The sequence below is a fragment of the Esox lucius genome, chromosome 23 (assembly GCF_011004845.1).
Source record: "Esox lucius isolate fEsoLuc1 chromosome 23, fEsoLuc1.pri, whole genome shotgun sequence".
Lineage (NCBI taxonomy): Eukaryota > Metazoa > Chordata > Actinopteri > Esociformes > Esocidae > Esox > Esox lucius.
The window spans coordinates 7,049,229-7,076,742 of NC_047591.1; the positions used below are offsets into that span (position 1 = coordinate 7,049,229).

Consider the following 27,514-nt stretch of genomic DNA (forward strand, 5'->3'; position numbering starts at 1 on the left):
CCTGGTGTTAACACTATTTTGGAAAAACACATTTTGAATTTGATGCCAGCAACTCATTTCAAAAAAGTAGCTGGCATCAAATTCAAAGTGGGCAAATCATTTTCCAAAAACAATAAAATGATTGTTTCAACATTTGATATATGTTGTCTTTGTACTATTTTCTATTGAATATAGGGTTTGAATGATTTCCACATCATTGGATTCTGTTTTCATTTCCATTTTCATAGCTTTTCCTATAACTTTACATTATTATACAATACAATTATATAATTGTGTGAATAGCATAAAAACTGAAAATCAAATACTTTTCTTAAGGGAATCAAGGATGAAAACAGACCCATAATTATTTCAGTCTTGTCGCACATACATTTAATACAATAACACTGTCAAGTCAAACCTTTATTAATTCTAGGTCTGGAAAGGCCTTGGGTGTAACATTACAGCTTGGCCTTGGGGACTGAATCTTGGCTGGGGTAGAGATGTTGCTGTAAAAACCTGAGAATCTTCTCCCAGGAATCTTCCTGAGCAGAGGCGTGTGGTTTAGGGTACCCTCCCCACAGCATGGTCACTGCAAAACACACACACACACACACACACACATCACCTTGCGAGTCAAGCATTCGTTTTACACAGGGGCAAAAAAAAATCCTGACAACTTATTAAAGCTTTTGGCACAAGCTCATGCATGATGCGTAACATCCATTTCATATTTTCACTGACCAAGTTGGTATCACTGGAAAGTTCATTTTACCATTTTAAAATGTCCCCTTTGGCCTAGGGCATTAGCTATTGGTTGCATTTAAGACAGGGGTATTCAACTCTTACCCTACGAGGACCGGAGCCTGCTGGTTTTCTGTTATACCTCATCATTAATTGGACCCACCTGGTGTCTTAAGTTTGAATAAATCCCTGATTAGAGGGTTGCAATGAAAAAGTGGAACTGGCTTTGAGGGCCAGATTTGAATACCCCTGATTTAAGACAAAGTCATTTTCATTAAACAATTCAATCCAGTCTAGGCTCTATAGGTCAGGGCTATTCAACTCAACAATCATATTATTGAAGAAAAAAAATAATAATCTACTGAACATTACACTGTTTTAATCACATGTTGTCAATGAATAATAAAACAACACCAATAAAAATACAAACCAATATTTTGGACTGTCTGGGCATCATTGAAAATTGCAAATCAGTGTCCAGAAACATCACAATATACAGTATTTCACTGAGCGAACGTGCTCACCATTCTTTGTGACACCAATCTGTATGGTCATGGTAGGGAAGTGTTGCAGCAGCCTAGGCCCTTGTTAATGTAATATAAATAACCTGTCGCCTAAATCAGAAAGGTACCCCAATTGTAAGTTTTACCCTGAACCAGAAATATATCTTTGTCTTGTGGAGCAAGAAAACCTTGTGAGGACTAAATTGTCAGGTTGTACTATGTTTAGTAAAACTATGACCTCAAACACATTGTTTTGCAAGTCAAGGATTGGTTATACACAGACAATCTCAATTTCTTTAGTTCCTCACATGCTCTTCGCAAATGAGATTCTCCTGTGTTACATCTTGGCTGGAATGAGTAGTGGTTGATTAAGTAATGCCACATACATTTTTTACAGCTTCAGTTCCTGCACCTTCTAACTACAGAATATTATCTCAATATAGTTCCTGTATCTAAACATCAACAGTCCCAGCACAACATTTGAACACTGGCTCTTATTTCAGTCCAAGTCTACTATTGCCTTTGTCTGTGAGCTTTGTGTTTGAGTCCATCTCATCATTCTTCATAATCATATCTGTTTGATCGTATTACCTCTGAGAACCTGGAAGTGCACATTACTGTCCTGTTACTTAGAAATGCTGTTCTTTTATGCACTTGAACCAGATATTTTATTATTAATAAAACAGAATATCTTAAATAATACATAAAAGGCTACTGGTACCTTAAGTTTAACATCTGCCCATATTTCACTTTTTTGAGAAGGGCAAACCTTTCTCTCCAGACACTTATGTCACAACATTATGTCCAATTAAAATGAACTATTTACATTACTCAAATTATTTTCAAATTACAAATACAGAAGGCTACTAAATACAAAAGTAAAAATAATTGTTTATCCTCAACAAACCTGAATGAAAATATAAATATACAACTATATAAAACAAAAGACTATAACTAGCCAACTAGGTAGTCTGATTCACACAATCTTTCTCTAGAGAGAAAGGGAGATCTTTTTTACTAAGTGTGCAGACCAGAGATGTGGGAGGGGGAACAGAGCTTGTTCTAACCCATGGCAACAGGACAACATTCCACCCATTTCTTTACAGGCAACCCAACTAACCATTTAAGTTTAACGATAGACACGTAACATATGGAAAATGGTTCAAATGCTGCAATATTTGTCTTTCCCTGAGTACACTGCACACCCATAGTACAGTACCTTTCTCTCCTGTTTGATGCACCATGAATTTGCTGGCTCTAACGTGGGGAGTGTAGGGTGGCTCAATGAGGTGTCCAGCACCAGGGTATCGGAACGTGGTCAGCAGGTGTTCATTTCCTGCAGCACGCATCATCTGGGTCAGCTGCAGTTCATTGGTTAAAGGTCACAGGCAAGGTCAACCACAATGGGTCCTGAGAAGCTTGTGAATCTTTTTTATGTGTGGTATGTACTCACATCCTCGGCAGACTCCACTGCGGCTAAGTTTTGATCATCCTCCCCGACAATCAAGATCACAGGACACTTTATTCTCCCCATCTGTAAGAGACTCAACAATAAACACTCAGACACCATACTTTCCACAAAGTATAAATTCAATGTTTATGCCAATTAAAATTGTTGATGTATTTGAAAGTGATTTAAGACCATAATAAAGTGGTTTATATTTCATGTCCTTGAGCATATTTACCTCAATGCCAATCAGCAGTTGGCATTGATTAATTATTGTAATAAGTTCATCCAGCCTATCATGAAGGGGAATAACTAGTGATGGCCAAATTAGGACATTTGCATTATTTTAGCAGCAGGATATTAGGCTGGCAGCACTCAGATTTTCTTTTTCAAAATCAAAAAGCCATCATTGAAATTTACAAGGCAATATAGTTAATCTATTCTGTAAAAAACAACAGACAAGAACAACTTTGGAACGGACATTGACATAAAATGCACCGACTAGATTGTTAAACCGTTTTGTAAAAAAAAATATGGTCAAATATGAGTTTGTTGATAGAGACCTGTTATGGACATTTTGAGATGCATTTGAGAAATGTCTGCTTTTCTATTGCCTGGTATGTAACCATTTTCTTTGATTGTGACACACATCTGTAAAAATATCAGCATCACTAGGCCAAGAAGTGTATCAGTCCTTTGTTCCTTTGGAATGTGGCCTTTGGGGGGGATGTATGGGCAATTGGCTTCTTTAGGTAAACGCCACAGTAAACATTATGGCAGGAAGGATAAAGTGTCAGGACAGCCCACCCTTTGGGTAAAACCTATATGACATAAGCCAGGTGGGCAGCAACTTACCACACCCCTTTTTACCCTATAAGTACTGTTGACTGTTCATGTATTAAGTTAGAGACTCCTCGGATGATTATTAAGTAAGCGTTTGACGCGTCTCTCTATTTGCAAATAAACTATTAAATTGTGCCAAGAGAATATTGTCTCTGTACTTACTCCTTTAAATGTTCGATCGATGAAATTGCCAACACTATCCCAACAGACTCAATCGTTACAGCCAAAGGTGGTGTTAAGAGATGTTAGCTAACTAACTAGCTTTTTAACTACCAACAAGTTTTGAGTGAGTATAGGAACTTCCACATCGCACAGATAAGTGCTCTGAGTGATGGAGCAATAACACACAGATGAGTTAGAGGCTTCACCATTGTTTAAAACGCACTCCCTGATTTTCCGATCATGAGTTTATCTGATAATGAATATCAAGGGTGACAAACGGATACAATTGAACAGATTGACACCCCTTGTATGGTGTGTGCCGATCTTAGAACGACCAGTAGTAATATCACGTTCATTAGCCTACCAGGTGCCGTTAACGTTCATTGAATGTAAAGTAAACATGGAAATTTTGGCCTACTAGCCCGGCTGGCTAGTGCCATGCAATGACTCCAATGGACCCGCTGTCCACAGCCTTACTGTAGGCCAGGGGTGTCAAACCGGTTCCACGGAGGGCCGAGTGTCTGCAGGTCTTTGGGTTTTCCTTTAAATTGGTTCCCAGGTCAGACCTGAACAACCAGGTGGGGGTAGAAATTAACCAATTAGTGAACTAATTAATCAATCAGGTACAAGGTGAGAGACACCTGTGCTGTAGGCCTTCTGGGCTAGAAACTCTGGAGCTGAGAGAGAGAGAGAGAATGCAAGACAGAGGTAGAAAGAAGCAGGGAGAGAGAGACTTCAATTACATGACCAGAGACGGCCAACCGGGGAAACGGATGAGACAGACAGAGGAGCCAAACATGCTCTCCCTTTAGCTGACCCCTGCTATTGAGGCCATTCCTATCAGAAACTGTCAGAGATTAGTCAGTTCTGAGAATCTCTGTAGGTGATTACAGAGACTGAGGGAATCCTGTCCAGTCTAATCAATGACAACAGCTGAACCAAAACAGAAATGAACTCCCTCCAACAGGCCCTCCAGACACAACATCAAAGGTACAGGCTAGGGAACAGGACACAGACATGCCAGGTTTAATGTACTTGTGAGAGGGGAAAATATGCCTCTAACCCAAACTCTACATTCTAAAGGTAGACTTAACTCTAATCTTTTAAGAGGCCTGGCCTCATTAGATTTTCCTTTTGTCACTGTAATTGTGAGGACCCTGATTGAATGATGTGCAATAGCTTCTGCAACATTGACTGGCTGATAATTGAACTCAACCCTTGAGCTTCAACTTTGTCTAATATTTGCCATAATGGCCCCAATTTTAGTTTGTCTAATGTTTGCAATTATAGTTTGTGTGTGTGGACTTACATCCACTTTCAGACCAGGGTCAGTTGGAATAGGCAGCATGATGTCCTTCCAGATCACACCACCCTCCTCATCAAATCGGATTTTATGTCTGTTCCTGGCAGTAAAATATCACAAAAAAACGAATTAGATGCACAAAAGACTAAGCATCTGTGGTTCCATCTACAGGTGTTGGTCATATATTTAGAATATCATCGAAAAGTTGATTTATTTCAGTAATTCCATTCAAAAAGTGAAACTTTATTATGTACAGGATACATTCATTACAAACAGACTGATGTATTATAACTGACAACTAATGAAAACCCCAAATTCAGTATCTCAGAAAATTTGAATGGTGGCCAACTGAAAAGTATGAACATGAAAAGTATGAGCATGTACAGCACTCAATACTTAGTTGGGGCTCCTGAATTACTGCAGCAATGCGGCGTGGCATGGAGTCAATCAGTCTGTGGCACTGCTCAGGTGTTATGAGAGCCCAGGTTGCTCTGATAGTGGCCTTCAGCTCTTCTGCATTGTTGGGTCTGGCGTATCGCATCTTCCTCTTCACAATACCCCATAGATTTTCTATAGGGTTAAGGTCAGGCGAGTTTGCTGGCCAGTTAAGAACAGGGATACCATGGTCCTTTAACCAGGTACTGGTAGCTTTGGCACTGTGTGCAGGTGCCAAGTCCTGTTGGAAAATAAAGTTGGTCAGCAGCAGGAAGCATGAAGTGCTCTAAAACTTCCTGGTAGATGGCTGCGTTGACCTTGGACCTCAGAAAACACAGTGGACCAACACCAGCAGATAACATGGCACCCCAAACCATCACTGACTGTGGAAACTTTACACTGGACTTCAAGCAACGTGGATTCTGTGCCTCTCCTCTCTTCCTCCAGACTCTGGGACCTTGATTTCCAAAGGAAATGCAGAATGTACTTTCACCAGAGAACATAACTTTGGACCACTCAGCAGCAGTCCATTCCTTTTTGTCTTTAGCCCAGGCGAGACGCTTCTGACGCCGTCTGTGCATACGTCTGTGCATGGTGGTTCTTGAAGTACTGACTCCAGCTGCAGTCCACTCTTTGAAAATCTCCCCCACATTTTTGAATGGGTTTGTTTCACAATCCTCTCCAGGGTGCGGTTATCCCTATTGCTTGTACACTTTTTTCTACCACATCTTTTCCTTCCCTTCGCCTCTCTATTAATGTGCTTGGACACAGAGCTCTGTGAACAGCAAGCCTTTTTAGCAATGACCTTTTGTGTCTTGCCCTCCTTGTGCAAGGTGTCAATGGTCGTCTTTTGGACAGCTGTCAAGTCAGCAGTCTTCCCCATGATTGTGTAGCCTACAGAACTAGACTGAGAGACCATTTAAAGTTCTTTGCAGGTGTTTTGGGTTAATTAGCTGATTAGAGTGTGGCACCAGGTGTCTTCAATATTGAACCTTTTCCCAATATTCTAATTTTCTGAGATACTGAATTTGGGGTTTCCATTAGTTGTCAGGTATAATCATCAAAATTAAAAGAAATAAACACTTGAAATATATCAGTCTGTGTGGAATTAATGTATACATTATACAAGTTTCACTTTTTGAATGGAATTACAGAAATAAATAAACTTTTTGATGATATTCTAATTATATGACCAGCACCTGTATAAAGTCTTATTACAGTCAAAGCCACCACTGCTGAATACTCATTAGACAGTATTAAATGTTTGTGAACAAGAATTCTCCCTCCTTTAAAAATGTAGTTAGTATTCAGTTCAGTGTCGGTCACTCACTCTTGAAACTTTTCTGAAACATCCTTGAATGGCGAGTTGATTGGTTGGACGTGACTCCCGCTGACACACACACAGCATCTGGGCTGGAATACAGACATCATAGACTGTTTAACACTAATAATTACAAACACACAAATGCCACACAGCAATGGTGGAGAGACTCACACTGACTGCTTTGGAGTAGGCTGCCATGTGGAGGGTGATTGACGTTCCTAAGGAAAGACCAAACAGTGCAACACTGTCCTTCATCACCAGGGGGTGCTCTTGAACTATCCTGAATGCTTTCTACACATACAGATGGAAAGCAAAGTTAATGGCTGAAAAAAACAGTGAAGGATACATTTCAGTGGTTATAATTTAATGAGAGAATGTTCCAGTCTAAGTCAAAGGTCATTTGTTGGACTCTGCCATGTTCCAGGGCTATTTTGCAAGAATATCACAATATAAAAATTAAATTTTAGAAGGTTAACTCAACCTGTTGGTCAAGAGAAAATGTAATAATTAAACAGACATTACAAACAGCTTATACTCTGAACTCGTGTGTTTATTCTTGAAATATAAAAAAAAAAAATAATCATAAAACGTTTCATTGTGCACCTAAAACACTTTGTGTATTGTAAGTTGACAAAAGTTCCTACATTTGGCAATCAGATCTGTGCATGGAACTATAGTCTCAGCAGTTCTTATACCCAGACAATCAGACTGAACATTAAGGGCAAACTGAGACTCAAGGAAACAAATTATTTATTGAATGGAGGAACACACAAAGCACTGTAGGTGCACAACGAGATATTCAAGACATTAAGACCATTCTTCTAGGGACACAGCGAAACAACGTTTCAGGTAGATCAGCTAAAGATTTAGGCCCATTTGTGACTAATCTAAACGCACTACAGAGCACTGGCCTTTATCCAGATCAGCAGTCCTTGTCTATAATAATAAGTACCATCCCACCCAGACAGGCTGAAATTCCAGCAGGTTTAAGATAAACATACACGTGCCAGCACACCTCAAAGTATTTGATATGAAGGTTTGAGGCTCTATTCTTCTCAGTGGAAATGTATTCTAGAGCCATGGAAACAAAACCATGTGACGCTAGGAGTGCAGAGCGGTACTCCACCAGTCCACCTCCTCCTCCCCACAAATCCAACACACCAGGGAAAGGTCCAGGACCTGACAGAGACAATTAAATAAAATATTAAAACATTGTGAGTCCAATATTGTAGACAGGTACAGTTGCAAGAGAAAGTTTGTAGACCCTTATGAATTACCTGCATCGATGGCTGCTACAGTCTGAAAGTCATAAAAACTGAAAATAACAAAGAACACTGTGTAACATTGTGTACTCTTACACATTGCCATCAAAAACATTGGTCAAAACTAAATAGAATATGTTGGAAAAAGTAGTAGCTGTTGATCAGAGCTGCACATTACAGTTATGAGGGATTTTGTCCCTTTCCTACTTACAGAATTGTTTCAGTTCATACTGTAAATACTCGAGACGCAGCAAAGCAGTCCCAAACCATCACACTCCCTCCACCATTCCTCACTATTGGAATTGGATTTGTATTCGCACGCAGTGTTTTCCTCCTCAGAACATAGTATTAGGACATCCTGCCAAATATTTGTATTTTTATAGAATATTTTAATAGAACATCGTCTCAGGTGTTTTTCAGCAATGTGGAGATGGGCAACAATGTCCTTTGGAGAGCAGCTGTTTCCTCCTTTGTACACCTTAGGGATCCCTGTTACATCCCTGATCGTTACACAATATGCCTTTGCTGCGATGTTTGCTGCACACACACTGTTAGTGAGAGGAGCAGTGGCACTATTCCACTTGAACAGTGCTAATTTTAGTGGCAGACTTTGTTGGAAACAAAGGTTCTTCTGTGTGGTTTTTATATAATAGGACCAATCCAACCTACACCAGAAGGTCATGTCTTTGAATGGACCACCTCGATTCAATTGACCACATCCGAAGTTATTATCCCAGAGGTTCACAAACGTTCTTTCTCCTATGCTGTTTGTATTTTACCAATGTGTTCAAAGGTGACATGTAAAAGAAAACGTGGGTGTTTTTGTTAAATAACACTTCATTTTGTATGACTTCAATGATAATCAATTCATAAGGGTTCACAAACTTTCATACCACTGTAGGTACATTTCTTTATAACTTTTCTGGGCCCGAATACAGTGGGGAGAACAAGTATTTGATACATATCCGATGTTGCAGGTTTTCCCATTTGTAGATGTAATTTTTATCATAGGTACTCTTCAACTGTGAGTGACGGAATCGAAAACAAAAATCCAGAAAATCACATTGTATGATTTTTAAGTAATTAATTAGCATTTTATTGCATGACATGACTTGTTTCCAGTGCATGTTGGACTCCGGCAGGGCTGCCCTTTGTCACCGGTTCTGTTCATAATTTTTATGGACAGAATTTCTAGGCGCAGCCAGGGGCCGGAGGGTGTCAGGTTTGGGGACCACACGATTTCGTCTTTGCTCTTTGCGGATGATGTTGTCGTGTTGGCCCCTTCAAACCAGGACCTTCAGCATGCGCTGGGACGGTTTGCAGCCGAGTGTGAAGCGGTGGGGATGAGAATCAGTACCTCCAAATCCGAGGCCATGGTCCTCAGTTGGAAAAGGGTGACTTGCCCACTTCAGGTTGGTGGAGAGTGCTTGCCTCAAGTGGAGGAGTTTAAGTATCTAGAGATCTTGTTCACGAGTGAGGGAAAGATGGAACGGGAGATTGACAGACGGATCGGTGCAGCTTCTGCAGTAATGCGGTCGATGTATCGGTCTGTCGTGGTGAAGAAAGAGCTGAGCCTCAAGGCGAAGCTCTCGATTTACTGGTCAATCTACGTTCCTACTCTCACCTATGGTCATGAGCTTTGGGTCATGACCGAAAGGACAAGATCCCGGATTGGCATTTTCTAATAATTGCGCCAACAGTTGTTGCCTTCTCACCAAGCTGCTTGCCTATTGTCCTGTAGCCCATCCCAGGCTTGTGCTACAATTTTATCCCTGATGTCCTTACACAGCTCTCTGGTCCTGACCATTGTGGAGAGATTGGAGTCTTTTTGATTGAGTGTGTGGACAGATGTCTTTTATACAGGTTACGAGTTCAAACAGGTGCAGTTAATACAGGTAATGAGTGGAGAAAAGGAGGGCTTCTTGAAGAAAAACTAACATGTCTGTGAGAGCCAGAATTCTTACTGGTTGGTAGGTGATCAAATACTTATGTCATCCAATAAAATGCAAATTAATTATTTAAAAATCATACAATGGGATTTTCTGGATTTTTGTCCGTCTTTCACAGATGAAGTGTACCTATGATAAAAATTACAGACCTCTACATGCTTTGTAAGTAGGAAAACCTGCAAAATCGGCAGTTCTCCCCACCGTATATGCATTTTGTTGATGTTTTCCAAATACAATCAAATCCATATTTGGGTCTTCCTTGCATCCAATTACCAAGGAGCTGTCTGGATGTTTTAGTGGGATACAAAAAAGTATGTGAATGTGAGAGAGAGCAAAACATTCCTTTGGTACCTGGTGGTATAAACAGGGTGCCTTTGACCTCCTCGTCCCTGATGTCAATTCTGCGAACACCTGGTGCCAGGTACCATCTCTCTATGTCAACAGTTGCTAGGGGAGACTGCTTGCTGAAGCCCTCAGTCACATGACCACTGTACACAGAGATGTGTACCACCATGGGAGTGAGGACATTCATCTTTCTCAACCTGGGGGTGGGGTTGGGGGAAGAGAAAGATGCTTAGTTTACTAGACCAGCCAGAACAGTATGTCTGTGTAACATTTTGTTTGTAAAATGGAACCCAGACATCCCATCCTGTAGGTGTGTTACCGGAGGCCTGTTCGACTCCCTGGAGCCGGATGCATACTCCACAGTAGACCCATGGGCTCTGTGCCTTCATATGTTCCTCCCACACTGGCATGCTCCGACACTATTTGAACAACATTAAGTGAAATGCTAGGTCTACTGATAACCAACATAGTTTTATTCCACACAGTATTTAAAGGTGTTCCATGTGAGGAAGATACGTGAAAAACAATTACATAATCAATAAGCATATGTAACTACCAATTACAAAACTACATAAAATGAACACTTTTATAATTACGTCCAAAAGCTCAACAACAGCAACAAGGTGTATGCCAGGGATATCGCTAGGCCTATTTTAGGGGGGCTTTAGCAGGGCTGAAGGAGCTGGTCTGATGGAGGTTAGCGAGCAACAACAAAGCAACTCAAAGTTGTTTAAGCTCAGTTAAAATGTGTCTGTTTCTGACAACAGCCCTATCATGCTCATGCATAATCCTAATGATTTTCATGAGATTTGCAGTTTAATACTAGCACCGCCAAGACTACATTAACTGGCATTTTAGTTTGTAATTAAAATAAAACTGCCATTTTGAAAGCTACTCCCTAATCCTTCCATGACTCTAAAAAGGCATATATTACAAATGTATTAGGCTAAATAATTATTCACAAAATGAAATACCAATGATATTCTTTACCAAAGCTATGCATTGGCGTTAAATTCAACTGGATAGCCCCACTACAACCACCAGGAGAGACCTGCAAAGACGTGCTGTTCACATAGCTTATTCATTTTGGACCTTGTCTCTTTCTTCTAACTCCTCTTGGTTTTTCAATAAATTATTCATGTCACCTATAGACAAATCTTATATGCCAGTAATCTAGGAGACTAGAGCTATACATTGGCGTTGAACAATTGCTACCGTGCTTTAGGCCTATGTACGGCTATTCATGCAGATATCCTCTGATAGTCACAAACCGGTTGATAATGTCTGTTTTTTTACTTTGTACATAACCAAAATGAGATCAAAATGAATAAATTCTTACAGATATATTTTTGAATAATTTAAGTGTTGTATAATTATATATTAGTTTTTTTACATGTTTAGGGCATAATAATCAAATGAAAATACTATAGCCTGTGTTCTTAGAAATAATTGTTTTAAGTATTCTAATTTTAGTAATTTTTGTTTATACCACTTGATTGACTAATTAGGTAACTAATTGGTTATTTTCTACCCTCACCTGGTGTTTAGGTGTGAACTGGGAACCAAATTTATAGGAAAACCCACTCTGTCCTCCATGGAACAGTTTGGACACCCCTGCAGTAGATGATCTGATGCACTGACTGGACGGTGATGCTGCAGAGGAGAATGTGTATGCTAATAGGGCAGATTGATATGCTAATGACGAAAATGGCGTTGGGCTCTGGCTTTTAACGTTCGTTTGAAAGGCTTGGCGGTCCTAGTGTTTACATATAAAACAGTTGTTTTCATCATTATTCTTCCCACCATAGGAATCAACTAAATGAGTGTTTTAGCCACACGGAAGTAGGCTGTAGGGTTTCAATCACAAAATGTTAATTTTATCAAATGTTTGGACTTATCTTGAAGGGTCATGCAAAAGAGAATGTGGCAGAAAAGGCTTGAAAGCAGCAATGTCCATTGAGGGTGAAATACTTGGGCTTCTAAGCCACAATAGGGTCACTGACCGATTTGCCATCCAAAATAAGGTACACTATGATTCTCCCACCCACCAAATTGGCAAAAATATGGGTTAAATGAAAGTTTTGTAAAGGTGCAAGAGTATATGGGGAGCAATTCAGAGTGCTTTAAGTTTGCAAATGACAGAGTCTCTGCAGGCAATGTTTGTGGATGTCATTAGTATGTTGTAGTTAATTCAATAATAGGATTACTAAATTAATAAATCATTTTTGAAAACTTCATAAATTTATTTGTTTGATTTTGCCAGTGTGGATACATTAATCTTAACATGTTTTATCTGTTTAAATTTAAATGTTCGTTTTGAGACATAATTGACAGTGGGCAGAAATTTTTATAAAATCCATATGGTGTTATCTGCTGTGCATGTCTCCTCTCACGCTCTCTCAGTAAAGTCTTTATTATTAAATTATTCATAGACTGCCATTGTTGCACTGAAATCTATGTACTTCAGTAACATACTTAGGACCTGCAACTCATCTGAGAGGAGTTACAGTAGCATCATTGCTTGATCTGTGCCTATTGTTAGCGAATGGGTAGGGTTTAAGACATTATATCTGTGCTTGACACTAACCATGCCAACTTAACCAAACAGCCATATTTTACTCTAAAAATGCATGACGCCAAGACGATTTGGAGCCATTAAAACATATCCCCCTAGTAGAAGCTTATACCCCCAATTCGTTAATCTCTAGTGACGTCCATGGTGTTGGGGATCCCATTGATGGGCATTTTTAATCACTACAGTGAACTAAATAAATTAGTACAGTCCTTTGAAAAGATTCGGATCATTTAAATCACTGATTCATTTAATTAATCTTTTGTCTAAGCTCTTAATTACATCGCTATATCACGGTGGGACCTTGTTGTTTACTATAATAGCACCCTATTTAGTGATTCACAAAAATAGTAATGTTACCGAATTCATCTTATTCTTTTCAAGAATAACCAAATTATTCAGTCTACAGAAAATAATATCACAAGCAAAGTATACTTGTATACTTATATGTATCAAACAAACTTTACCTCTGTACAGTGGTTAAAAAATAAATTAAAGCGCACAATAGCGGAAAATAAGAGCATTTTGGAGAAAGATGTGAAGTGCGTGAGTAGGCTACAACTGACCGCTTCTATGCCATGATTATAAAAAGTACTTATTCTTGATCAGGGGAGGGTGAGGAACAATGCACACCCTTTATTTTTTCAATATCTGAAGTTTCAAAATTTGATAGAACTTAATTGCAATAGCTCCAACAATAGATATGCCATGATTATAAAAAGGACATATTCTTGATCAGGGGAGAGTGAGGAACCATGCACACCCTTTATTTTTTCAATATCTAAGTTTCACAATTTTACAGAACTTTTTCTTTTTGTATACTCTTTGTAAGAGCTATTGAAACTAGAAGTTCGAATAAGAGGCATTTTTTATACAATTTGAACGCTCCCACAACCAGCACCGTCCCGGAGATCGCTTCCTTTTTGGTTTCGGTTCCGAAACACAGGGGTTTGTTCTCCGTGGCTCGCTAACTTTATGGTCGGTTAAAATAAGGGTAAATAAGGGCTGTGCCACATCGTATACAGTTTTGTAATCACAATGAGACCAATACTGGATTACATGAATACTTTTAAGTATTTTGAAGAGCCGAATGTCGGTCGAATGGACAAACTAACTTCACCGCAGTACCTGTCACCGTGCCTCTGTTGTCACTGGTGTAATGCCCGAACGCCTCCCAGTAATCCTTATCCTCGGAGTGAAACAGGGAATGTAGTGTCACTGGGAACCGTGGAGGTACATTCCTTACGATTATCTGGATCTTCTCATCCACGAGTCCTCGCGTGGGTTTTACTGACAAAAGCGGAGAAATTGTAGCCATAGTAGAAGACCTGTAAGACACAAAAATTATTCTTTTTTTTTTTTAAACTTGGATTCACGTCCTGTAGTTGACCTTTAAAAACTCGCTACAAAATTGTCTATCGTCATATTCGCGTGTCAGTAAAGATTACGAGTTTGCTTACAGTAATTTGTTCGGAAACATCTGGGAGCATTTACTTGTAGTCTTGCAGGAAATAAACAATCTTGAACGATTGCTTGTGAAATTACAGAAACTAGTTTTTGATGAAAAAAACTAAATCGCAACATTGCTTCTTCTACTGGATTTTGTTAAAAGGTAGGCATTCGATGTTAATAGTGCATTACTGCCACCAACTGTGCTGGAGTGTGGACCATTTGACTAGTTCCGAGGGTCTGAGCTATAACCTAACCATACCAAAATAAACACACACACACACAATCCTTTTATTCATACTACACCCTGCCTTATAAATCGTTTAATCCCACATGCAAAGTGGAACTTGAATTTAATACTCTTATGTCCTTAACGCCCCACAACATATGTACAGTTGTGCTCATAAGTTTGCATACCATGGCAGAAATTGTGACATTGATTTTCAAAATATGACAGATCATGCAAAAAATTGCCCACACTTGTGGCTTTTTAAGTTGCAATTAGTGTCTGTGTATAAATAGTCCATCCATCCATCCATCTTCTTCATACGGGGCCGGGTCGCGGGGGCAGCAGTCTAAGCAGAGATGCCCAGACTTCCCTCTCCCCAGACACTTCCTCCAGCTCTTCCGGGGGGACACCGAGGCGTTCCCAGGCCAGCCGGGAGACATAGTCCCTCCAGCGTGTCCTAGGTCTTCCCCGGGGTCTCCTCCCGGTGGGATGGGATCGGAACGCTTTCCCAGGAAGGTGTTCCGGAGGCATCCGAAACAGATGCCCAAGCCAACTCAGCTGACCCCTCTCGATGTGGAGGAGCAGCAGCTCTACTCTGAGCTCCTCACCCTATCTCTAAGGGATCTCCCAGCCACCCTGCGGAGAAAGCTCATTTCGGCCGCCTGTATCCGGGATCTTGTCCTTTCGGTCATGACCCAAAGCTCATGACCATAGCGGAGAGTAGGAACGTAGATTGACCGGTAAATCGAGAGCTTCGCCTTGCGGCTCAGCTCTTTCGTCACCACGATAGACCGGTACATCAACCGCATTACTGCAGAAGCTGCACCGATGTGTCTGTCAATCTCCCGTTCCATCCTTCCCTCACTCGTGAACAAGACCCCTAGATACTTAAACTCCTCCACTTGAGGCAGGCACTCTCAACCAACCTGAAGTGGGCAAGCTACCCTTTTCCGACTGAGGACCATGGCCTCGGATTTGGAGGTACTGATTCTCATCCCCACCGCTTCACACTCGGCTGCAAACCGTCCCAGCGCATGCTGAAGGCGACAAAGGGCAGCCCTGCCGGAGTCCAACATGCACTGGGAACAAGTCTGACTTACTGCCGGCAATGCGGACCAAGCTCCTGCTTCGGTCGTACAGGGACCTGACAGCCCTTAGCAAAGGGACACAGTCGAATGCCTTCTCCAAATCCACAAAACACGTGGATTGGTTTGGCAAACTCCCATGAACCCTCCAACACCCCGTAGAGTGTATAGAGTTGGTCCAAAACCACATTGTTCCTCCTGAATCCGAGGTTCTACTATAGGCCGTATTCTCCTCTCCAGAACCCTGGCATAGACTTTCCCGGGGAGGCTGAGAAGTGTGATCCCCCTATAGTTGGAACACACCCTCCGGTCCCCCTTCTTAAAAAGATGGACCACCACCCCGGTCTGCCATCCCAAAGGCACTGTCCCCGACCGCCACGCGATGTTGCACAGGCGTGTCAATCAAGACAGCCCCACAACATCCAGAGACTTGAGGTACTCAGGGTGGATCTCATCCACCCCCGGTGCCTTGCCACCGAGGAGTTTCTTGACCACCTCAGTGACTTCAGCCCGGGTGATGGACGAGTCCACCTCTGAGCCCTCATCCTCTGCTTCCTCAATGGAAGACGTGACGGCGGGATTGAGGAGATCCTCGAAGTACTCCTTCCACCGCCCGACGACATCCTCAGTTGAGGTCAACAGCTGCCCACCTCTACTGTAAACAGCGTTGGTAGGGCACTGTTTCCCTCTCCTGAGGCGCCGGATGGTTTGCCAGAATCTCTTCGAGGCCAGCCGATAGTCCTTCTCCATGGCCTCACCGAACTCCTCCCTGGCCCGAGTTTTTGCCTCCACAACCACCCGCGCTGCAGTCCGCTTGGCCTGTCGGTACCAGTCAGCCGCCTCAGGAGTCCCACAAGCCAACCAGGCCTGATAGGACTCCTTCTTCAGCTTGACGGCATCCCTTACTTCCGGTGTCCACCTCGACAGGCACCGGAGACCTTACGGCCACAGCTCAAAGCGGCCGCTTCGACAATGGCGGTGGAGAACATGGTCCACTCGGACTCAATGGCCCTCGTATATCAAAAGTGCGTACACCAAATTGCGAGCGTACACCTGGCGTACACCCAAAACCACGGTGACTTTGAGATTTATCAATATGGACGTTGGCGTACAGCACTCTCAAATCCTACGCCAGCTCAGGAGGTGGTGTACGCACGTTTTGAGTTAGTGCGGAAATGCGCAGAAAAAAAAATCCTAACGCACTGACAAACTAAAAGATATGATATATTATGACCCACTGTAAAAAAAAAACGACAACATAATAATTACAAACTTCAGTGTTTATTTTTGTGCAACATGGACTTCAATGTTTAATTTGTGTGACTTTGCCAAAGCATTTCATTTATATGTATTCCTTCAGATGCGAGCCTGTGCGCTTTACATGACGTTTCAGGGTTAGGCCCGGCAGTTGCGCACGGACTGGATTCAGTAATAAAAGGCTTTTAATGACCAAAATATAATTCAGACTGACAAAATAATAATGACATTCTTCTTCTTTTAAATAATAATAATAATAGAAATAATAATAATGACATTCTTCTTCTAAATAACAATAAATGTCATTAATAATAAATATCATAAAATAATAAGACGAATATTACAAATTGTCATCCAATTATTAATGTGAATGAATGGTACTCCACATCACATCATCTTTTATTCCGCTTTTTAAACTGCCAAATAAAACAATTGTATTTCTTTCTACCTCCCTGGTGATCGTCTCAATCTCCAAAGTTTCTCTTTTTTGCCGTCTTCCGTGTGTCCATGGCGTAAAATGAGGGCGTGGGGGAAGCGGAGACTTGAATATATAGGGGCGTGTTATTCTAATGACGATCGTTTTCAGCCGCGGCATTTATCAAGGGCAGGTATTGCATACACCTGGATTTTAAAGGTACGCACAGCTTCATAAATCAGGCGGTGAGAGGAGTGTAAGCAAAATCTTACGCTAACATATATGCCCGTTTCTACGCAATAATGATAAATGAGGGCCAATATCTCCAGCCTCCCTCGGGATCCAGTCGAAACTCTGCCGGAAGTGGGAGTTAAAGATCTCTCTGACAGGAGACTGCCGAGTCTGTCCAGCTTCCTCCCCCGCCATCGGATCCCCTCTCTTCACCCGAGTGTCAAAGACATACGGCCGCAGGTCAGATGAAACAACAACAAAGTCGATCATCGACCTGCGGCCTAGGGTGTCCTGGTGCCACATGCACAGAAGTCCAATAACTGAACACCGCTCGGGTTCAGATCAGGGGGGCCGTTCCTCCCAATCACGCCCCTCCAGGTGTCACTGTCGTTGCCCATGTGGGCATTGAAGTCCCCCAGTAGAACGATGGAGTCCCCAGTCGGAGCACTTTCCAGCACCCCTCCCAGAGACTCCAAGAAGGTCGGGTACTCTGCACTGCCGTTCGGCCCGTAGGCACAAACAACAGTGAGAGACCTATCCCCGACCTGTAGGCGCAGGGAAACGACCCTCTCCTTCACCGGGGTAAACTCCAACACATGGCGGCAGAGCTGGGGAGCTATAAGCAAACCCACACCAGCCCGCCGCCTCTCACCATGGGCAACTCCAGAGTGGTGAAGAGTCCATCCTCTCTCAAGGAGTGTGGTTCCAGAGCCCAAGCCGTGCGTAGAGGTGATCCCGACTACCTCTAGTCGGAACCTCTCAACCTCACGCACAATCTCAGGCTCCTTCCCCGCCAGCGAGGTGACGTTCCACGTCCCTAGAGCTAGTTTCCTAGCGGGGTTGCCTAGGCCCCCGCCTTCGACTGCCGCCTGATCCTCTCTGCACCGACCCCTTATGGTCCCTCCTGTGGGTGGTGAGCCCACGGGAAGGCGGCCCCACGTCGCTCGTTGGGGCTAAGCCCGGGCCCGGCCACCAGGCACTCGCGTATGAGCCCCAACCCCGGGCCTGGCTCCAGGGTGGGGCCCCGGCTGCGCCATACCGGGCGACGTCACGGAACTCAAAAAAGTATTCATCATTAAGGGGTGTTTTGAATATTTGTATAAATAGTCAATGAGTTTGTTAGCTCTCATGTGGATGCACTGAGCAGGCTAGATACTGAGCCATGGGGAGCAGAAAAGAACTGTCAAAAGACCTGGTTAACAAGGTAATGGAACTTTATAAAGATGGAAAAAGCCTTGTAAATGCCAATCAGTACTGTTCAATCACTCTTTAAGAAGTGGAAAATTCAGGGATCTCTTGATACCAAGCCAAGGTCAGGTAGACCAAGAAAGATTTCATGTGACTCGAGTCCCCCACCTCTGCCTATTGCCCCCTTGTGGTTTCTGTTTTGTCTGTTCGACTATGTGTGTGTGTCTCTAACCTGCTTCCTGTTTCTCAAAAGACAGACATACTAAATCTGTCTCTCCCCGGCAACACAATTTTCAGGACTTGTGACTTGCTTGATTAAAGTATGAAAATGACTTGACTTGACTTTGACTTGAGAACATGTTACTTGAGACTTGACTTGAAGTGGAAGACTCGACAATGACTTGAACTTATAACAAACAAACAGCAATACAATTATTTTATATGTTGTGACATCAGCACCACTAATCAGCGTATGTGCCTTTAATGCTGCACAATTCAAACCGCGCCAAACATGGCGGACAGTAACGTTAGTCGAGCTCCACAAATAGTATTGTTTGGATACAAGGACTTTGAACTGGACCGTGTGAATAAAAAAAGATTTGCCAGATGCAAAATATGCAACAACGTCAAATTTAATTCGTCATTTTAAGAACCACAAGGAAAGGTAAGAAAGTAATCTCTTTATATTCAGTTTCACTAAGATCTGTAACGATTAAGTTACCAATGTAATGAATTAATCTTTTGTTTGTCATAATTTGGCCTTGGTTGCATATTATGTTTGTTTTTTTCTTGTTAGAAATGTGACCATTATCATTACTGAATACGTCTGGTAAATAGATGTAAGGGAATTTGACTATAACATTGGCATAACCTGAATTTTAATGTTGATGGGCATCTTAAAATGAGCGGGCATGTATATTATTACACGTAGGTTATAATGTCTGTATTAAATGTGGGCATTTTCAAGTAATTGTGGACTGCGCGTGGAAACTAAAAAGCATTGTGCTTACACCATAACAGTTAACTTTACTGCATGAAAGGCTAACATGGAGGCGCCGATGTGATTACTAGCACCTAGAGTTTAATTTTTTTACTCATACAGACAAGAATAATTACAGCGTAATTACATATTAGGCAGTTTTTCAGTCACAATAATTAGTTTATAAGGTTGTTATTATTAGCCCTTATTACATGGATTGGCTGAATTCCAGTGCAGAATGCGTGTTATTTCTTGATAACAGACCGTTGCCATGAAAAACAGCGCGTTGCTATGGACGCAGCAGGATTCTAACCAGAAACGGAACGGTATTTGATTTTGAAATCGAGCTTCTCACCGAGCGCACGTCAGAAACCGAGGACAGTGTGTGTGTGTGTTCATCTCTTTAGTACTGTGACTTGACTTGACTTGACACTTATAAGGACTCGACTTGACTTGCTTAGGGTGAACCCTTGACTTGACTTGACTTGCTTGATTTATCTGAACTGTGACTTGAGACTTGACTCGAGACTTGATGGTTAAGACTTGAGACTTGCTTGGACTTGACCATGTGTGACTTGTCCCCATCTCTGGCAATAGGATACTTGCAGTTATCCTTATAAGGTATAGAATTGGAAGTGGACCAATGACACACTTGCTTTGCTAACTTAACGCCTCTATCTTTTGGGCGTAGTTGAAGTATAAAATGCTGTTTTGACTGTTGATCCTTAGACATTGTGCGGCGACACTTGTCTCCAAAAGCTTTTGTAATAAACGGAATATGCGGTACGGTAATTGACCTGACTCCTGGTGTTTTATTCTCCTTTCCAACAAACCAACTCGGGGAAGTGTTGACTTCAACATTACCAAACAAAAGCTCAACAGCAAAATGGTGTAGGGGATTCCATACCGAAGTCCCAAGGTTACATCCCGTACCATGTCCATCAGGGACCTTTAGCCTACCTGTCACCGTGCCTCTGTTGTCACTGGTGTAATGCCCGAACGCCTCCCAGTAATCCTTATCCTCGGAGAGATAAAGGGAATGTAGTGTCACTGGGAACCGTGGAGGTAAATTCCTTACAATTACCTGAATCTTCTCATCCACGAGTCCTCGCGTGGGCTTTACTGACAAAAGCGGAGAAATTGCAGCCATAGTAGAAGACCTGTAAGACGGATAAACAAACTTGGAAAAGAAGACTTGGATTCACGTAACATTGTCTTGTAGATGTCAAGTCAAAGTTGATCAAATGCTCCGAATAACACAGCGTCATCCTACACAATAAAAGTATTGTTACATGGCACACGACATCTACGTAGTAAGACTTAAGAGATAAATAAAGCAAAAATATAGCAATAATACACATAATAAATAATCAATAGTAAAAATAGTACTGTAATCAATACTACTTTGTTTAAAAACTTGCTACAAAATAGGATATCAAGGATTCGCGTCTGTCAGCGAGGATTACAAGTTTACTTACAATTTATTCAGAAACATCATGCTACTACTGCTTAATTTACCATTTCGTATAGATATCTGTAAGCATTTACTTTTAACCTTGCAAGGAAAAAACAGATCCTTGCAGCACTTACTTGCGAAATTACAGAAACTAAATATACAGTGCACCATGGCTTCTTCTATGGTGTTTAGTTAAGTGGTTCGCACTCGAAGGGACAATACACCGATCATCCATAACATTATGACCACCTGCCTAATATTGTGTAGGTCCCACTTTTATGGGGTGCCGAATGTAAAAGTTCGGTTACAATTTTTTAGCTGATACATTTTCAACATTTAGCTCACTTTCCTCACATTTAGTGCATTTTCCTCACAATTGAGACACAGGCCAAAAGTTTGGACATACCTTTCAATGGCCCAACATTCAATGCGTTTTCTTTATTTTCATGACTATTTACATTGTAGATTCTCACTGAAGGCATCAAAACTATGAATGAACACATGGAATTATGTACTTAACAAAAAAGTGTGAAATAACTGAAAACATGTCTTATATTGTCATGGTGCGGTGAGCAGCAGCGCCACCGTGCCATATTTTCACAAGTTCCCATATTCTCACGAACACATCCCGGACTGTCACATGTTTTCAATCCTTCACACCAGGTCCCAGTTTGAATCGTTTGTATGTGTATATATGTTTCCCCTCTGCTCCCCACATTGTGGCTCATTGTGCTTGTCATGTTTGGATGTCGTGTGTGTGTTGCCGTTGTTTGTAAGTACTTGTTCCATTGCATATAGTTGTTTTTGCTGCTTTAGTCAGCCCTTTGCTTTTGTGTGTTTTGTGCTCGGTGTTTGTTTATTTCTTGTCCATTAAAGAATCCACACCGACTACCCCTGCCTGCACCTGGTTCCTTGCTCTCGCAACACATCACTACACCACCTATTGTGACATTTTACATTCCTCAAAGTAGCCACCCTTTGCACTGCAAACCCTTGGTGTTCTCTCAATGAGCTTCATGAGGTAGTCACCTGAAATGGTTTTCACTTCACAGGTGTGCCTTGTCAGGGTTAATTGGTGGAATGTTTTCCCTTATTAATGGGGTTGGGACCATCAGTTGTGTTGTCAGGTTGATACACAGCCGACAGCCCTATTGGACAACTGTTAGAATTAATATTATGGCAAGAACCAATCAGCTAAGTAAAGAGAAACGAGTGGCCATCATTAATTTAACAAACTTTGAATGTGTCCCCAAGTGCAGTCGCAAAAACCATCAAGCGCTACAACGAAACTGTCTCACATGAGGACCGCCCCAGGAAAGGAAGACCAAGAGTCACCTCTGCTGCTGAGGATAAGTTCATCCGAGTCACTAGCCTCAGAAATCACTGGTTAACAGCAGCTCAGATTAGAGACCAGCTGAATGCCACACAGAGTTCTAGCAGCAGACACATCTCTAGAACAACTGTTAAGAGGAGACTGTGTGAATCAGGCCTTCATGGTCAAGTAGCTGCTAGGAAACCACTGCTAAGGAGAGGCAACAATCAGAAGAGATTTGTTTGGGCCAAGAAACACAAGGAATGGACATTAGACCAGTGGAAATCTGTGCTTCGGTCTGATGAGTCCTAATTTGAGATCTTTGGTTCCAACCGCCGTGTCTTTGTGTGATGCAAAAAAAGGTGAATGGATGCATTCTACATGCCTGGTTCCCACCGTGAAGCATGGAGGAGGAGGTGTGATGGTGTGAGGGTGCTTTGCTAGCGACACTGTTGGGGATTTATTCCAAATTGAAGGCATACTGAACCAGCATGGCTACCACAGCATCCTGCAGCGACATGCCATCCCATCCGGTTTGCGTTTAGTTGGGCCATCATTTATTTTTCAACAGGACAATGACCCAAACACTCCTCCAGGCTGTGTAAGGGCTATTTGACCAAGAAGGAGAGTGATGGAATGCTGCGCCAGATGACCTGGCCTCCACAGTCACCGGACCTGAACCCAATCGAGATGGTTTGGGGTGAGCTGGACCGCAGAGTGAAAGCAAAAGGGCCAACAAGTGCTAAGCATCTCTGGGAACTCCTTCAAGACTGTTGGAAATCAGAGCAAAGGGTGGCTAATTTGAAGAAACTAGAATACAAGACGTTTTCAGTTATTTCACACTTTTTGTTAAGTACATAATTCCACGTGTTCATTCATAGTTTTGATGCCTTCAGTGAGAATCTACAATGTAAATAGTCATGAAAATAAAGAAAACGCATTGAATGAGAAGGTGTGTCCAAACCTTTGGCCTGTACTGTATGTGTACATATATATATATATATATATATATACTTACCTAAAGGATTATTAGGAACACCATACTAATACTGTGTTTGACCCCCTTTCGCCTTCAGAACTGCCTTAATTCTACATGGCATTGATTCAACAAGGTGCTGAAAGCATTCTTTAGAAATGTTGGCCCATATTGATAGGATAGCATCTTGCAGTTGATGGAGATTTTTGGGATGCACATCCAGGGCACAAAGCTCCCGTTCCACCACATCCCAAAGTTGCTCTATTGGGTTCAGATCTGGTGACTGTGGGGGCCATTTCAGTACAGTGAACTCATTGTCATGTTCAAGAAACCAATTTGAAATGATTCAAGCTTTTTGACATGGTGCATTATCCTGCTGGAAGTAGCCATCAGAGGATGGGTACATGGTGCTCATAAAGGGATGGACATGGTCAGAAACAATGCTCAGGTAGGCCGTGGCATTTAAACGATGCCCAATTGGCTCTAAGGGGCCTAAAGTGTGCCAAGAAAACATCCCCCACACCATTACACCACCACCAGCAGCCTGCACAGTGGTAACAAGGCATGATGGATCCATGTTCTCATTCTGTTTACGCCAAATTCTGACTCTACCATCTGAATGCCTCAACAGAAATCGAGACTCATCAGACCAGGCAACATTCTTCCAGTCTTCAACTGTCCAATTTTGGTGAGCTCGTGCAAATTGTAGCCTCTTTTTCTTATTTGTAGTGGAGATGAGTGGTACCCGGTGGGGTCTTCTGCTGTTGTAGCCCATCCGCCTCAAGGTTGTGCGTGTTGTGGCTTCACAAATGCTTTGCTGCATACCTCGGTAGTAACGAGTGGTTATTTCAGTCAAAGTTGCTCTTCTATCAGCTTGAATTAGTCGGCCCATTCTCCTCTGACCTCTAGCATCAACAAGGCATTTTCGCCCACAGGACTGCCGCATACTGGATGTTTTTCCCTTTTCACACCATTCTTTGTAAACCCTAGAAATGGTTGTGCGTGAAAATCCCAGTAACTGAGCAGATTGTGAAATACTCAGACCGGCCCATCTGGCACCAACAACCATGCCACGCTCAAAATTGCTTAAATAACCTTTCTTTCCCATTCTGACATTCAGTTTGGAGTTTAGGAAATTGTCTTGACCAGGACCACACCCCTAAATGCATTGAAGCAACTGCCATGTGATTGGTTGATTAGATAATTGCATTCATGAGAAATTGAACAGGTGTTCCTAATAATCCTTTAGGTGAGTGTATATATATATAATTATATCTAAATGTTAAAATAATTATATCTAAATGTTAAATCTAAATGTTATATCTAAATCTAAACGCTTAATCAAAATGTTAAATATATCTAAATGTTATATGTAAATCTAAATGTTAAAATTATATAAATGTATTATATCTAAATTTAAATGTTAAATGTACATCTAAATATATATCTAATTGTTAAATCTAATTATTGTATCTAAATCTTAAATATATATCTAAATGTTATATCTAAATGTGTCGCCAAGTGTAAAGCTAAATATTTAGAAAATATTCCCAAGGAAACCACGCCCACTGCAGTGGCTTCAAATCGCGCTAACTTTACACTTGGAGACACATTTAGATATAACATTTAGATTTAACATTTAACATTTAGATATATATTTTAGATTTAGAATTAGACAAAATATTTAGATATATATTATAAGATTTAGATGTAGATTTAACATTTAGATTTAGATGTTACATTTAGATATACATTTAACATTTAGATTTAGATATAACCTTTAGATTTAACATTTAGATATAATATATAATTTCTGTCTCAAATGTGAGGAAAATGCGCTTAATGTGAGGAAAGTGAGCTAAATGTAGAAAATGTATCAGCTAAAACAATGGAACCAAACTTCTATATTCGGAACCCCATACCCTTTTGCCTCCCAAAACAGCCATGACCCATCTAGGCATGGACTCCACAATACCCCTGAAAGTGTGCTGTGGTATCTGGCAGGAAGACATCTTTTAAGTCCTGTAAGTTGCGAGGTGGGGTCTCCATGGATCGGACTTGTTTATCTAGCACATCCCACAGATGCCCGATTGGATTGAGATCTGGGGAATTTGGAGGCCAAATCAACACCTTGAACTCGTTGTTCAGTTCCTCAAATCATTCCTGAACCATTTCTGCTTTTTGGCAGAGCTCATTATCCTGCTGAAAGAGGCCAATGCCATTAGGGAATACCGTTGCCATGAAAGGGTGCACATGGTCTGCAACTATGCTCAGCATGAGCCACTTAATACAGTACAATACATTTATTCAACAATAATTACATTACAATTAGCCTAAAATGCAGAATAAGATGGCAAAATTAGTTGCTACCTGATACAAATTATGTTGGTTTATGGAAAAGGATGGAAATGGAATTCCAAATATCGCCGCGTCCTCCAGATTAAAGAGGAGAGGGATCATCTGGCTTCTTATCAGCGCACAGTTCAAAAGCCAGCATCCGTGATATAGGGGTGCATTAGTGCACATGGCTTTGGTGACTTACACATCTATGAAGGCATCATTAATGCTGAACAATATATACAGGTTTTAGAGCAACATATGCTGCCATCCAGGCAACTTCATTTTCAGGGAAGGCCTTGCTTATTTCAGCAAGACAATGCCAAACCACATTCGGCACGTACAACAGCATGGCTCTGTATTAAAAGAGTCCAGGTGCTAAACTGACCTGCCTGCAGTGCAGACCTGTCCCCTATTGAAAACATTTGGTGCATTATGAAATGAAAAATATGAGCTGCAAACCAATAACAAACAAGAATGGCAAAACATTTCACTTTCAAAACTATAGCAATTGGCCTCCTCAATTCCTAAACGCTTACAGAGCAATGTTAAAAGATGAGGCAATGCAACACAGTGGTAAACATGCACCTGTCACAACTTGTTGAAACGTGTTGCTGGTATCAAATTAAAAATGGGAATATATTTTTCCAAAAACAATAACAATTCTCAGTTTCAACATTTGATATGTTGTCTATTAACTATTTTCAATTAAATACAGGGATAAATGATTTGCACATCATTGCATTCTGTTTTTCTTTGCATTTTACACAGCGTCCCAACTTTTTTGTATTTAGACTATTAAGATTTAGCTTCCATACACCATTATATTAATTCTGGCTTTGTGTGTAACATCACTGCTTGGCCTGGGGTATGTACTCATATCTTCCGCAGACTCCACTGTGGCCCAGTTCTGATCATCCTCTCCGACAACTAACATTAATGTAATTCAATCCTCCCCATCTATTGCCATGTTGCGATATATGACTCAATGAATAAACAAAGTCATCGGGGCCAACATAAAGAAATATATAACATCCTATTTTAATCAAATCTGATTATTTTGGCCTTTTCTAATTCTAATTGTAATAGGAGTTGCAATGTTATCAGATTTCTACTAGATGTGTCACAAATCCTATAGGATGATTCCAAATCACGATAGAAAATTAAACACTCTTTGACTAGGGTTACTGTAAATACGGTAAATTACAAAATTCTCCCCACTAATTAGTTTAACTAATAACATCAGATATTTTTCAGAGCAGATGATCTGATTGGGGTAAAGAGAAAGAAGTAAAATAAATATCAGAATTGTGCCCCTGTGTAAAGACAACATGAGCCACTTCATACAGTACAGAATAAAATAGTAAAATTCATTTCTAAAAACATTAATTTCTTTGCAATTATCCTAAAATGCAGAATAAGTCGGTATAGTTAGTTGCTACCTGATACAAATTATGTTGGTGAATGGAAAATTATGGAAGTGGAATTCCAAATATCCAGTACAAAAAGTTTATGAACCCCAAAATTTAATTTTCTAGTTTATGAAAAACAAATGAAATTCGCTACACGAAATATCTCAGGATTAGCCTATACATAAACACACATTCAGAGTCGGTATACAACTTGTTCTAGGACTGCAATTAACAAATATTTTGATAAAAGATCAATCTGTCAATTATCATTGCAATTAATCGATTCATTGGATAAAAATATTATGAATAAAAACGATCGTGTT

At 41.1% G+C, this 27,514-nt stretch overlaps 1 protein-coding gene across 4 annotated transcripts; it reads right to left on the bottom strand.

Moving 5' to 3' along the window:
• Positions 1–181: 181 nt before the first annotated feature.
• LOC105007959 (acyl-coenzyme A thioesterase 1-like) lies at positions 182–20,852 on the bottom strand. Of its 4 annotated transcripts, none has more exons than XM_010867105.4 (11): positions 14,326–14,761; positions 13,994–14,193; positions 10,613–10,712; positions 10,300–10,490; positions 7,753–7,916; positions 6,909–7,028; positions 6,744–6,826; positions 4,985–5,078; positions 2,677–2,757; positions 2,443–2,584; positions 182–568 (listed from the first exon to the last, which is right to left on the bottom strand). In XM_010867105.4, exons 1-11 carry the CDS (start codon positions 14,343–14,345, stop codon positions 438–440), a joined length of 1,326 nt encoding a protein of 441 aa, XP_010865407.1. In that variant the 5' UTR covers positions 14,346–14,761; the 3' UTR covers positions 182–437. The 4 variants fall into 4 exon arrangements, with proteins under 4 accessions (XP_010865407.1, XP_019898471.1, XP_028972933.1 ...); XM_020042912.3 differs by having other exon boundaries at positions 10,291–10,490; XM_029117100.2 differs by lacking the exons at positions 13,994–14,193; positions 14,326–14,761 and adding an exon at positions 20,659–20,852.
• Between the last annotated feature and the right edge of the window lie 6,662 nt (positions 20,853–27,514).

Excerpts from the sequence above, each read along its gene's own strand:
- LOC105007959 (XM_020042912.3), bottom strand. The coding sequence starts at position 14,345 with ATGTTTCCGAACAAATTACT. Across the intron at positions 14,194-14,325 it reads ATGTTTCCGAACAAATTACT|GTCTTCTACTATGGCTACAA; the intron begins GTAAGCAAACTC and ends TGTGTCTTACAG. Across the intron at positions 5,079-6,743 it reads GTTTCAGAAAAGTTTCAAGA|GAACAGACATAAAATCCGAT; the intron begins GTGAGTGACCGA and ends TTTTACTGCCAG.